This window comes from Pollachius pollachius (assembly GCF_949987615.1).
Source record: "Pollachius pollachius genome assembly, chromosome: 20".
NCBI lineage: Eukaryota > Metazoa > Chordata > Actinopteri > Gadiformes > Gadidae > Pollachius > Pollachius pollachius.
Window position 1 is genome coordinate 15,915,482 of NC_136953.1, and position 11,675 is coordinate 15,927,156.

At 50.4% G+C, this 11,675-nt stretch overlaps 1 protein-coding gene across 1 annotated transcript in view; it reads right to left on the reverse strand.

The window, feature by feature from the left end:
* LOC307091132 (solute carrier family 24 member 2) overlaps window positions 1-11,675 on the reverse strand; it is a gene marked incomplete at both ends in the record, with an annotated part of 47,176 nt that extends 35,501 nt beyond the window's left edge. The window contains one exon of the mRNA XM_079758021.1: window positions 10,755-11,675. Within this exon, the coding sequence (XP_079614147.1) occupies window positions 10,755-11,675 (921 nt within the window). The remainder of the gene's footprint in view (window positions 1-10,754) is intronic.

Below are 11,675 nucleotides of genomic sequence, written 5' to 3' on the forward strand. Positions count from 1 at the left end.
GCATCACATTCTTAAGCGAACGCAATAGGTATCAGATGATTTGACGCAAACGATACTTCAACAGTCAAAGTGCTCCATGACACATTGCTCGCATGGCGCAATATAGGCGAGACGGACGACAACACAATGAGGAAAACACACAGACGACAACACAATGAGGTCCCTTGTGGCTACAGCACAGCACAATGGGACATTTCGTTTATTGCTTTCTATTACAGCATCCATTGTCCGGACTGCGTGCATGGCCATCTTGGTTAAAGGTCCCGTGACACGCCACCAGGTGTGAGCGGGATCAGCCGCTACAAGCCGTTTTGAAAATCCACCTAGATGTGTGACGGATAGATGAGCAACGTTTGCTACAGTCCACTGGGTAGGCTGGTAGACTGATCTATCCAGCACACATCTAGGTGGACATGCCCACTTTTGATGTCATAAGAGACTGATCTTCAAAACGGCTTGTAACATCCAATCACACTCACACCTGGTGGCATGTCATGGGACCTTAAAAGCGGCACTATCGAAGATTTTCCTTTCAATCTCTTTGGCGATAACTTTGGCCAAGAGCGGCAATGTTCTCATAGAGCCCAACAGTGTCACCAGTGACACTACATTCACAACATTACATTACATTAACCTTACAACATAATACTACAAATGGAACAGCCTCTATTAGTGGGCCATAGGCTCAGTCACCATTGTGGTATGGGTTGTATGGGCTGGCCAGCAATTCTATTTTCAGAATATAGCTGTTGTAGGATATGATTTTACTTAAAACATCATTGAAATAACATCTGTTGTCATTGACTAAAGATTGTCCATGTCATTTTTAAGTTAAGAGCCAGTTAAAATATCACATACTGCAACTTTAATATACATTTATTTTTCATGAACACTTCGAGATTGCCACTTTGAGCTGTCATTTCACCCGATGTGATTTCATTTAAATTAAACTTTTAAAATCCCTCTTTGGCCCCATTCCGCCCTCGCCACCGACAAACCCCCCACAGCTATTTTGTGGGTAACCTCCCATGTGTGAAACGTCAATACAACTCCCCCGGTCACGTGACTACAGTATCCAGCTCATTAGAATACAGTCTAGCCCTCATCCGTATCCACCGCGGCCGCGCTGTCACAGCGTTCCCCCCTGTCAGACGATACTGCGTCGCCACCGACGACCTTGAAACTTCTTCCGGCTCTGGCGCCGGCGGACGGGCCTTTTGTGAGTACGAGCGTGGCGTTCTGCACGACATCATTAATGTGTAAAGCGTTAACAAAAGGCCGCTTTGCATGCGTGATGGGCCTTTCTCTGTTTTAACGCAGCGATTCAGCGCCTCGCTGCGTTTCTCTTCTTCTCCCCACGGCCCCCCTCCTCCTCCCGAGGATGAGTGTGTGTGTGTGTGTGTGTGTGCCTGTGACGTGCGTGCCAGTGACATGCGTGCCAGTGTGTGTGTGCGTGCGGCCCGTGACCTTCGAGTGTCATTCATTAACCAAGTGGGCCAGCGCCGACCAAACGACTCCCAGGAGGAAACCATAACAATACCATTATCAATCATGGGACGGTTACAAAATAAAGGCGTACGCTTTTATGATGCAAATGACGACTTCTCCTCCGCGGAATGATTCTGAATGTCATTAAATCTAATTTGGGGATGAGAAGATGACACGAAAAAGGTGACAATGCCGTCGCAGAACAGCGTGACAAAGTGAGCACGGCGAATAACAAGGAAGACGGTCGAGTGAAGTAGTTGTGTCTTGAATCGTCCACAGCCAACGTGCTGCGATGCGATTGGTCCACCATGATTTTTTTTTTGCTTTTACATCTCTAAGACTCCCCTCCCCCCCCCTCCCTGCAGAATAAAAAAGAAGTAGAAGAAGAAGAAGAAAGATGGAATCGTCATCGCTGTCGTCACGGTGAGATGGAAGCAGCGTCGATTCTATTTTAGAGACGCTATAGGAACCTAGCGCTCTTGTTTTGCCTTCACACTCACACTGCGTGTATGTGTGTGTGTGAGAGCTCTGTGTATGTGTGTGTGCGTGTGTGTGAGCTCTGTGTATGTGTGTGAGCGTACCTGCGTGTATGTGTGCGTGTGTATGCTTATGTGTGTATGTGTGTGTGTTTTTGTTTTTGTACATATGTTGGTGTGCATGTGAGGGTCTGTGTGTGTGTGTGTGTGTGTGTGTGTGTGTGTTTGTGCACAAGCCAATGCACACTGCACATCAAAAGGTGACCCATCCCATGCATATTCTGTTCAATGTATTCAATGTATACGTCATGGACTGTATTTGTCCTGGTGAACAACAGCACACGAGTACTGTCAGGTTTCTTCGCAGTAAAACGGCGTACTACATGGAGCTCACGTGGGGAGCGACGATTGAAGGCCACTACCACAACCCTCCTGGTGAAGAAGACGACCAAGGGCACTCCATTATGGCCGGAGAAACAGTTTGTAGGAAGAGCCACTGAGGTCCTCCCAAGGCAAGGATGCACAAAGGAAGGCAAGGCCACACACCCTGGCCACATTATTCTCCCTCTCAACCAAATTTCATTTGCCTTTTTAAATAATGCGCCATGTTTCCAAATCCTCAGTTGTGAGAACGAAAGAAGATAGATTTTGTTTTGATACGTAGATTTTAAATCCTACAAAATCATATAAATATTAGGCTATTATTCCAAATGTCAATCAAAAGGAACATTTAAGGATCAGGATTTCAACAGCCCAATACAAAATGATTGTCAAAACGTATTCATTTCAAATAAATTTCAGTTTGACACAATCTGAAAACAAAAACGGTTGGCAACAAATAGACACGATTCAAAACGCAGGGCATCGATTTCTCAACATCATGAGACACGAATCCGTAGATGTGTTCAATCCAGGACCCCCACAAGGCCACAGACCACACGAAAGGCCTGCTGAGCTGGGACCAGTCTGCCGGGGGTCCGGGCAAGATCACCCGGTAGGGGACACAGCTCCCCGCCCCCCACCCCCGTTTGACGCAATAGCCAAATCGGCGGGGGGGGGGGGGGGGGAGCGACGAAGAAGCGTTCCTCATTGCAGCTGATCTACGAATTGGCTCCCTGATGGGGGATGGTGCCTCGGCGAGGCTATTTATAGCCCCTGGAAACGCATCTGGGGTTGCACCTCCCATCTTGGGCGGCACCAACATCTGCCTGTCACACGCACACCAGCTCAGGCGGCGCGGGAGACGAGCGGGCGGGCTGATAGCGTTCACCCAGAGATCCCCCCCGCTAACACCGGTACTACCAGGTGTAACATACTCTCCCTGACGGTGGCCTCTGCGCTGCCCAGGACCGGGTCAGAGGCCTTTTCTTTATTGTTCCATATCAAGTCCACGCTCACACGAAGGTCCCGTTCCCACCTGGCACGCTCACGTCATGGGGGATCCGATCACAAGAGGACGCCTCTAGGTACAGGTTTGAATGCGCCCCGGGCCGGTTGAGATCCAATCTCAGACCACATTCGGAGGCTGTGTATGGGCCCCTGCTCATTAAGCAGCGGCGTGAACGGGTTCTGAGTCACACGGTAGCACTGCGTTCGCAAATGACGCGTCGTTTCGCGTGATTGGTGAATAACAGCATCACAGCTGGCCTTGTTCACGTCCAATTTGAAAAGCCCGTGGAGATATGTAATGATTGGGTCAATCAGTTTTGCCAATTCGGTTTGCCAAGGAATAGACTCTGTCTGTAACGCTTTGATTTATTCTGCTTTTCATTTCTGGCAGACTTGAAGTGTGTTGCTGCCTCCAGACAGTTAGATACAGCACTTTTGTCTTTGCAAATGGAAATGATGTACGTGCTTATTTGCATCTAGCGAGGGGAAGTGAGATCTAAGACGATCTAAGAGCTATCCATTCTGATCGGATCACCCAAGACGCATATTAACACCAGTTATTACACAGCGTTGTTGAAAACTCGATTATGATTGGTAAATTACGAGATTTTTGGATAGCAGACCACTGCTATGTTTAACAAACCGTTGCTATGGACGCAGTTCCAAGCTAACTAACTAGTCCTTTTTCGGGTCAAATTATAATAAATTATAATTTATTTAGTGAGTAGTCGTGTTATCTAACCGTGTTATGAGCGGGATAATGCACAGCGATCAGGTTATGAAAATATCACAATAATGACAGACTAGCTGTTCATTATCCCTGCCTTGTGAAATAGGACCAAAGATCCACACACACACACACAGACACACACACACACACAGGTTAACCTGTTGTCTGTTATGCAAAACAAACAACGGTGGGAGATGCTCCCGGCTTGTTGTGGTTTCGGTTCACACTCTGTTTTGCTGCCAAAGGCGGGGAGCTGAGTCAACATGAGACAGCTCTCCGGTTCAGCGTTCACTTGGTTTGTCGCATTAAAAGGTTAACAGTGTGTCACTTGAACACATGTTGACGGTGGCTCCGAGTGAAACCAAGACTGAACTAGACTCAACTGGAACTACACACTGTTAGATGAGGCGGGTACACACACACACACACACACACACACACACACACACACACACACACACACACACAAGTCACGTCTGGAAACCCACTGCGGCCGATTCAAATTAGGCCTTCGACAATAGTGTTTCAAAACCTAGCATCTTCACAATGCGTCCATACAGTTTTATCCGAAACCATGAAGTCAGAGTAAATAAAAGAAAAATAAATAATTACAACATAACAATAGCGAGGCCGCACCCCGATGATAAAGCGTTCCGTGCCGCCGCGGCTATTGTCACTTGATTATCTTTGCAGAAGAAGAAGAAGAAGAAGAAGAATAAGAACGAGGAGGAGGAGGAGGAGGAGGAGGAGAAGGAGAAGGAGGAGAAGTAGAGGACGAAGGAGAAGACGAAGGAGAGGGGCGTGGAAGGAATGATCGGCGGGGAGGCGGCAAACAGCGCCGAGCAGAGCTGACGGGTGAACGCATGCTGCCCCACCCACCACCCCCCCCTCGGCCCGACGCAAAGCCCCCCCGGGCATTAACACCCAGGGAAAGGTGCAGAGTAGAGTGGTGGTGATCTGGGGGAGGCACGGGCCTGCACTGAGGGGGGGGGGTCAGCGCTTGAGGGTGCGAGCGCGATTCGCTATCGGCTGCTGGGCGCGGCCATCTTGATTCGGGCCGGGGCGATCGATGGAGGGGGAGGAGGAGGAGGAGAGAGCTCCCCCGGCGCTCGTACGACCTTCAAAACGCCCTCGCAGTGGTGCGCGGGTTGCGTGACGGGTGGAGCTGCCCGCGTGCTCATGTGCACTGCGTGTCTGCGTGTCTGCGTGTCTGCGTGTCTGCGTGACTGCGTGTCTGCGTGTGTGAAGAGGCGGACGCCACCATGCAAACGCTGCCCGGCTCGAGTCCTGGCCCTCGTGCAGTCGCCCCGGGCGCACGCAGCGAGCTGACCCCTCGCCCGGCAGCAATCAGTCCTCTGCGCCTCGCGCCAAGTCCCCTCTGCATGCCTTAAGACCGCCCGGGGCGCTCGTCCAAGAAGATTAAGCCTGGGTGTAGCCATCTGCCCCCCACTGCACCCTCTCTCCCCCCACAGCGAGCACTGCAATGCTCCAACGCTGTGTCATCCATGGATAAGTGCCATGAAGAGTCTACAGATAGAACTTTTTTATGGATCCCATCGTTGGCCTTGTCAGAGGTGCGGCTGTCGCTCTTTGGAAACCTGGTCGACGGCCGCGAGGGATCCCGCGTCGAGGGGGAACCGACGCAGAACGGCGGGAGAGGAAAGGGCGCTGGGATGTATCGGAGGGTCTCGGACGCCCTTTCTGGGGCAGGTGTGGCGCTGCGGTGGTTTGGAGGGGGCAGTCTCCCACGAGGGGGCTTTGGCGGCGCTGCCGGCCGCAGGTTTAGCCTTGAACGCTTCCACGTCAGGTCCCGAGTTAGAACACACAGAAAGGGGTCCCTGGTATGGGACCCCATGTTTTTTTTTTTTTAGGGGGGGGGGGGGGGGCTACGATAGTGTACTGGGTCGGAGGCGTGGAGCGAGAGGCCTTGAAGGTTGTGCTTAGCGGCGGCGGTGGTCAGCCAAAGTCTTCATTAGATAGACGTGAATGAAAAGACGATGACGGCTCCGGCGAAGTCGCGGTTAATTGGTTTGCGCTCGCTCAAACGTCCGTGTCAAATGAAGTGGTCGCACACTTTAAACAAGCGTGCGCTAAAAGGGATTATTGACAGCACTCGAACAGCGGCGGTCATCTCCGCCCTGCTGTCCCTTAATTAAACCCACGGGACATGCTATGTTAGTCTGTCCTCTGTTTCGGGTGCACTCCCCCCGAAATGAAATGATAGATGATGTGTGGAGCGCGATCGATACGACGTCGATGGAATATCCACCCTCCAGTCGCCCTCTGATGAGCGGTCCATGGGGAATACCGTGGGGAATACACTTTTACGGTCAGCAGATTTTTCCTTTGAACTTCCTGTCCGAACGGACTCACATTAGCATTGGATTATGAACGTTGGAAATAAATAAATAAAAGGGAATGAATAAATAAATGAAAGCGCCCAGCAGCATCTGTGTGCCAGGTCACCACGATCAGTGGCACGCACATATTTACGCCGCTGTTATTCCTTGGCACTGCTCTCCAGCCAGGACGCGGCAGGCGGCTTGGCTTCCTGTTTCTCTACTGAATACCTGCTACTGACAACCACGTTTCAGCATTATCGTGTATTTTTGCTCATATGGATGTACCGTATGTATGAAGGTATGTATGCATGTATGTATGTATGTATGTATGTATGTATGTATGTATGTATGTATGTATGTATGTATGTATGTATGTATGTATGTATGTGTATATATATATATATATTGTCAGTTACCACTGGTCAGTTATCAATTAAGCTATATATATATATATATATATTTAGGTTCTACCCAACACATTATATTATTGTAAAGTTCTCTTCTTTCAGTTATGCTGCCAGTATAGTGATCAATACTGTTATTAAGTTATTTCTCAATGATGAAATGTTTGATAATTCTTATTATGCAACAATTATTCTTTCCTATTATTCTAGCACTAAGAACAGGAGCAGTACTCCGTTCTAGCCCCACAGGCTTTTTGGTTTGGTTTTCAATTAGGTGCATGTGTTCATTGGCGTGTGTATCAAGTATAATAAGACTAATGAGGGCGGTTAGCCTACCAGCAGACCACTGAGGCAATATCTGTCCAATCAGAAACACAACGCACACACAGACACAACACACTTAGGGAGTGACGGTGAACGAGAGTTACCCAAACTCAGAGGGAGACAAACTACTGCATCCAACCTGAGCTGTGATCGTTGGATTGATGTACCGTGTTGTCTTTGGTCAAATGTGGAATCCAGTGGCATCTCTGTGTTTATCTCTAAATTGTGGACATTTTTGTTCATTCTGCCTCTGGCCTGTTTAAAGTCCATTCATTTCAAGGAAATTGGAATACCCGAGCAAAGGCTCTAACCCTACTACAATAATACAATAATAAAATATTGCTGTTAGAAGGCCCAGTTTCATTCTTTGGTTAAATTCCTTGGACTGGTTATGGTGCAGACTGGAAACTAAACGAATAGAATCTGATCTTAACCACAAAAAACATTGAACGCTAAACTGGAGCATTTCTTATCTAATACCTACTCTAACTTAATGCCTAAATTAAACAACATCTAACTTAAAACATTAACTTAACCACGTCAAAGCTGATACCTAAACTTAACCATCACTAACCAAATATCTAACCTTTACCACCGCTAAACCTTAACTTAACCATGCCTCACTCACTAATCCTAAAACATACCCAATCCAAACTTAAACTCGAAACTTAACCACCTGTAACTTAGCCACTTAAACTGCCGACCTGGGCAGTACAGGAGAATAACAAACCCAGCTGGTGCACACGTCTGTACCATGTTATGTTCCACAGAGGATGGGCAGTGTGCATGTGCCCTACCCCCCAAACGGGATCCTCCCCGTCTCTCCCAGGGTTAGACAACACACACACATCATTCACCGCATCTTTCCAAGAACCTAGCATCACACCGCGCCAGTGCGCCTCTCTCTGAGGTTACATCGCTTCCCCATCTCTCCGTCGCACACCATCCTCATTAGCACCTCACGGAAACAACTCCAACTCCCATCAGGCCACAGTCTGAGGTCAGCAAGCGTTTCCCGTGGCCGGTTTGACCTTTCCGATGTGTTGATGGAAAACGGACTCTCACTCCCAAACAAAAGGATTGTTTCTATGGGATGTCGACTACGCTCGCACGCACGCACACCCACGTGCCCGCGTGCACACACACAGACACACACACACACACTCTCTATCCTGCTGACACTATCGGTCCACTTTCTGCCTAGGCCAGCGAATTTGACATTCTGAGGGGACAGCAAATGTCCTCACGTTTAAACGTTTAAAATCATTTGAGGAAAGCCCACATTAAATAACATATTTTCCCCTCAAGGGTATAAAGAAGGCAAACGGTGCCCTTGCCACTCTTACACAACTTTAATCCTGAGTGGGCACAACTCTGTGTTTTTTTTAATTAAAACACCAGAAAACTTATGAGTAAGAATGCGCACACTTTTGATAATTACCGCATGAGCAACTGTGAAAACGATGGCCAACAGCCGGCTGAGGAACAAGACATTTCTGAACAGATTCGTCATCCAACAAACAAATATGAGGGACTGCTGAAAGCTCGTACATACAGAGAGGAATAGCCTGGCCTTCCCTTGTGTTGGAGACTATTCTAAATGATGTATCCATTCATATCGCATGCAGCGCTTCAAAAATAGAAGAAGGGTTGCGTAACTCTCACTGCACCCCTGACAAAGTTCACATGGAGATGATCTCTCCAGCATCCTCCCTCTTACACCCTAGAAGACCCGCGTGGATGGGTTACATTAGCCTCAAACACTCATAACACTCCCAAGGGTCGTTGTAAACCAAAAGTGAGGGGCCGGTAAACGGAACCCGTTCATCATTCACGTTTGTAGGAAAAAAGGACAACCCGGGTGGACAGAGAGACAGCGGAGGCTGTGCACGAGAGCAGCAGCCTGTCGGCTGTGGGCTGTCTCGGAGATGAGACGTGACTGGGCTTGATCGACCCATCTGTCTCCAACAACCGTCTCTCTCTCTCTCTCTCTCTCTCTCTCGCTGTCTCACCCTCCGTTTTTTCCCTCTCTCCATCACGTGCTGGGAGAACGAACGCACCTATAATGGGTGTGCAGAAAATACCCAGAATGCAACACAGCTCAAGGTCACCCGAGTCTGCCATGTCCACCGCTTGCGGGACAGGGGGGGGGAGGGATGGGTTGTGCGTGTGTGTGTGCGTGTGTGTGTGTGTGTGTGTGTGTGTGTGTGTGTGTGTGTGTGTGTGTGTGTGTGTGTGTGTGTGTGTGTGTGTGTGTGTGTGTGTGTGTGTGTGTGTGTGTGTGTGTGTGTGTGTGCGCGCGTGCGGTGTGGTAGGCAGCCTCTCGCTCATCGCCCAGCGGCTCTCTCCCTCTCTGTCGCATCCTCCTCTTTGCGCGCGGGAGGCTACTCTGAGAGTCAGCATCGCCGTGGAAACCGCCTCCGGGGCGCCGTAATTGTGTACCTCTGGCAATTTAGCGCACTGTACGTACTTTGGAGATAAATCCTCACCGAGTCAGCAGTTTATGGTACAACTTTCTGGCACGCCGTCTCTAAATTGTCATCTGGAAGCTAAATCCGTGCGGATAATCTCCGGGCCACTATGGTATTGTAGCGCACGGCCTTGCCTTGTCCTCAAGTGTCATTGAGAAGCTTTGCATTCGGCTGATTTGAGGCTTTTCACCCGGCATAAGGCTCTCTGTGTTATGCTAATGACACACAGCCACTGCCGCACTGTATTCCAGTTAAACTAAGGAACAAAAGGGTAATAACAATGGTGATTTGAAGGATTACATGCCAAGAACCCTAACCTACAAACCCCTGGTAAAGCAGTCGAAATGATGGCCAAGGTTACGAAGGTCATTGAGCTAATATGCGCTTGTAAACGCAGTGATACGTCTTTCCCTCCCCTTCTCAGGGCAGGCTAGTCTTAATACATTAGGAGGAATCTGCTGTGTCAGACAGGGACACCAGTGCCTCAAGCTAAACCTAGAAAATATGTGTTTTAGCATGGTCCCGTTTTCTCATGCATCTTAAAGTGTTAACTTTATACCTGACTGCACATCAGGCCTAGGACCAAACAACTATCAAATGTTATCAACTGTGAGCCCCTTTTGACTTGCATTTTACATGTTAAGAACTCTGAATATTTGAAAGAAGTTACAACAAAATAGATGGACGCACTACGACGACACACATTCTCCCGACGTCAAAAGGATAACACGTTTGGTGCAAAGAAGGTAAACAGAATCGATAGCAGAGCGTTTCCTTAGTTAACAAATACGTCCCCGGACCTATGCGTCCCTTTCTCGACATGTCCTTGTGCGCGCTCAGAGGTGTACATCGCCTTCCGAGTCAAGGCTACGACACAATCCATACCTCTCGCATAATTACCGAACAAGAACACCTGAGTAAGCTTCATCCGTCACGCTTCTACCGCGCAAAACAGACAACAGTGGCTGAACCGACGGAGAGAATTGGGGTGCTGGGGGGAGACCAACGCTCCTTAAACAGAAACAAGGGGTGTCGGGGTGCTAAAGAGGAGAGATGGGTGTTAAGGAGGGGTGGGGGGGGGGGGGGCGATGGGTGCTTAGGAGGGAGGGGGGGGGAAGCCAGGGGCTCACCTTTGGTTGCACCTCCACCTCCACCACCTGGTTCTTGCTCATGCAGCCCTTGACAAAGCCCTCGACCGAGCTGTTGCACTTCATGAAGACGACGTAGCAGGCGTAGCCCGAGAGCAGCGCCACGCTCTCCCACATGGAGATCAGGTTGTCCAGGAAGAAGACGATGAGCATGATGAGGTCCACGATGTAGAAGGACACGTCGCGGAACAGCGGCCACCACGTCAGGTTCAGGATCTCCTTGGAGAAGATGGCGCACATGCCGATGACGAACAGGATGTTGAAGACGGCCGAGCCCACGATGGTGCCGATGCCGACGTTGCTGTGCGAGATGAACACGCCAATGATGGACGTGAACAGCTCCGGCGCCGAGCCGCCCGCCGCCATGAAGGTGGCGCCCGCCACGTCGTCCGAGATGGACAGCTTCTCCGTGATGACGGTGAGCGCCGGCACGAAGAACTCGTCGCACACGATGGCCAGGGCGATGAACATGTAGAGCATGCCGAAGACGTGAAGCACCACGGCGCCCTGCCGCCGCTCCTCCAGCGTGAACAGGTCCGTGGGGTACTCGCCCTGGCTGTGGTTCCCGTCCGCCGCCGACTTCATGGCCACCGCGCTGTCGCCCGACGCGTTGAGGTCCCGCTGCAGCTGGGTGGACAGCAGCGTCCGGTGGGGGCCCGCCGCCTCCGGGGGCCCGGCCGCGAGGGCCCCCGGAGGGCCCCCCGCCGCCGCCGACGTCCACCTCAAGGCACTGTAGGAGAAGGAGACGGCGCTGATGGCGACCAGCCCGACCACGAACACCAGGATGCGCACGGGCCTCAGCTTCCTGCGCAGCTTCTGGCGCCCCTTGTAGGTGGCGGTGGCGGCGGCACCGGGCGGGGCGCGGCACTCCAGGGAGTCCACGCACACTTGGTCCGAAGCCAT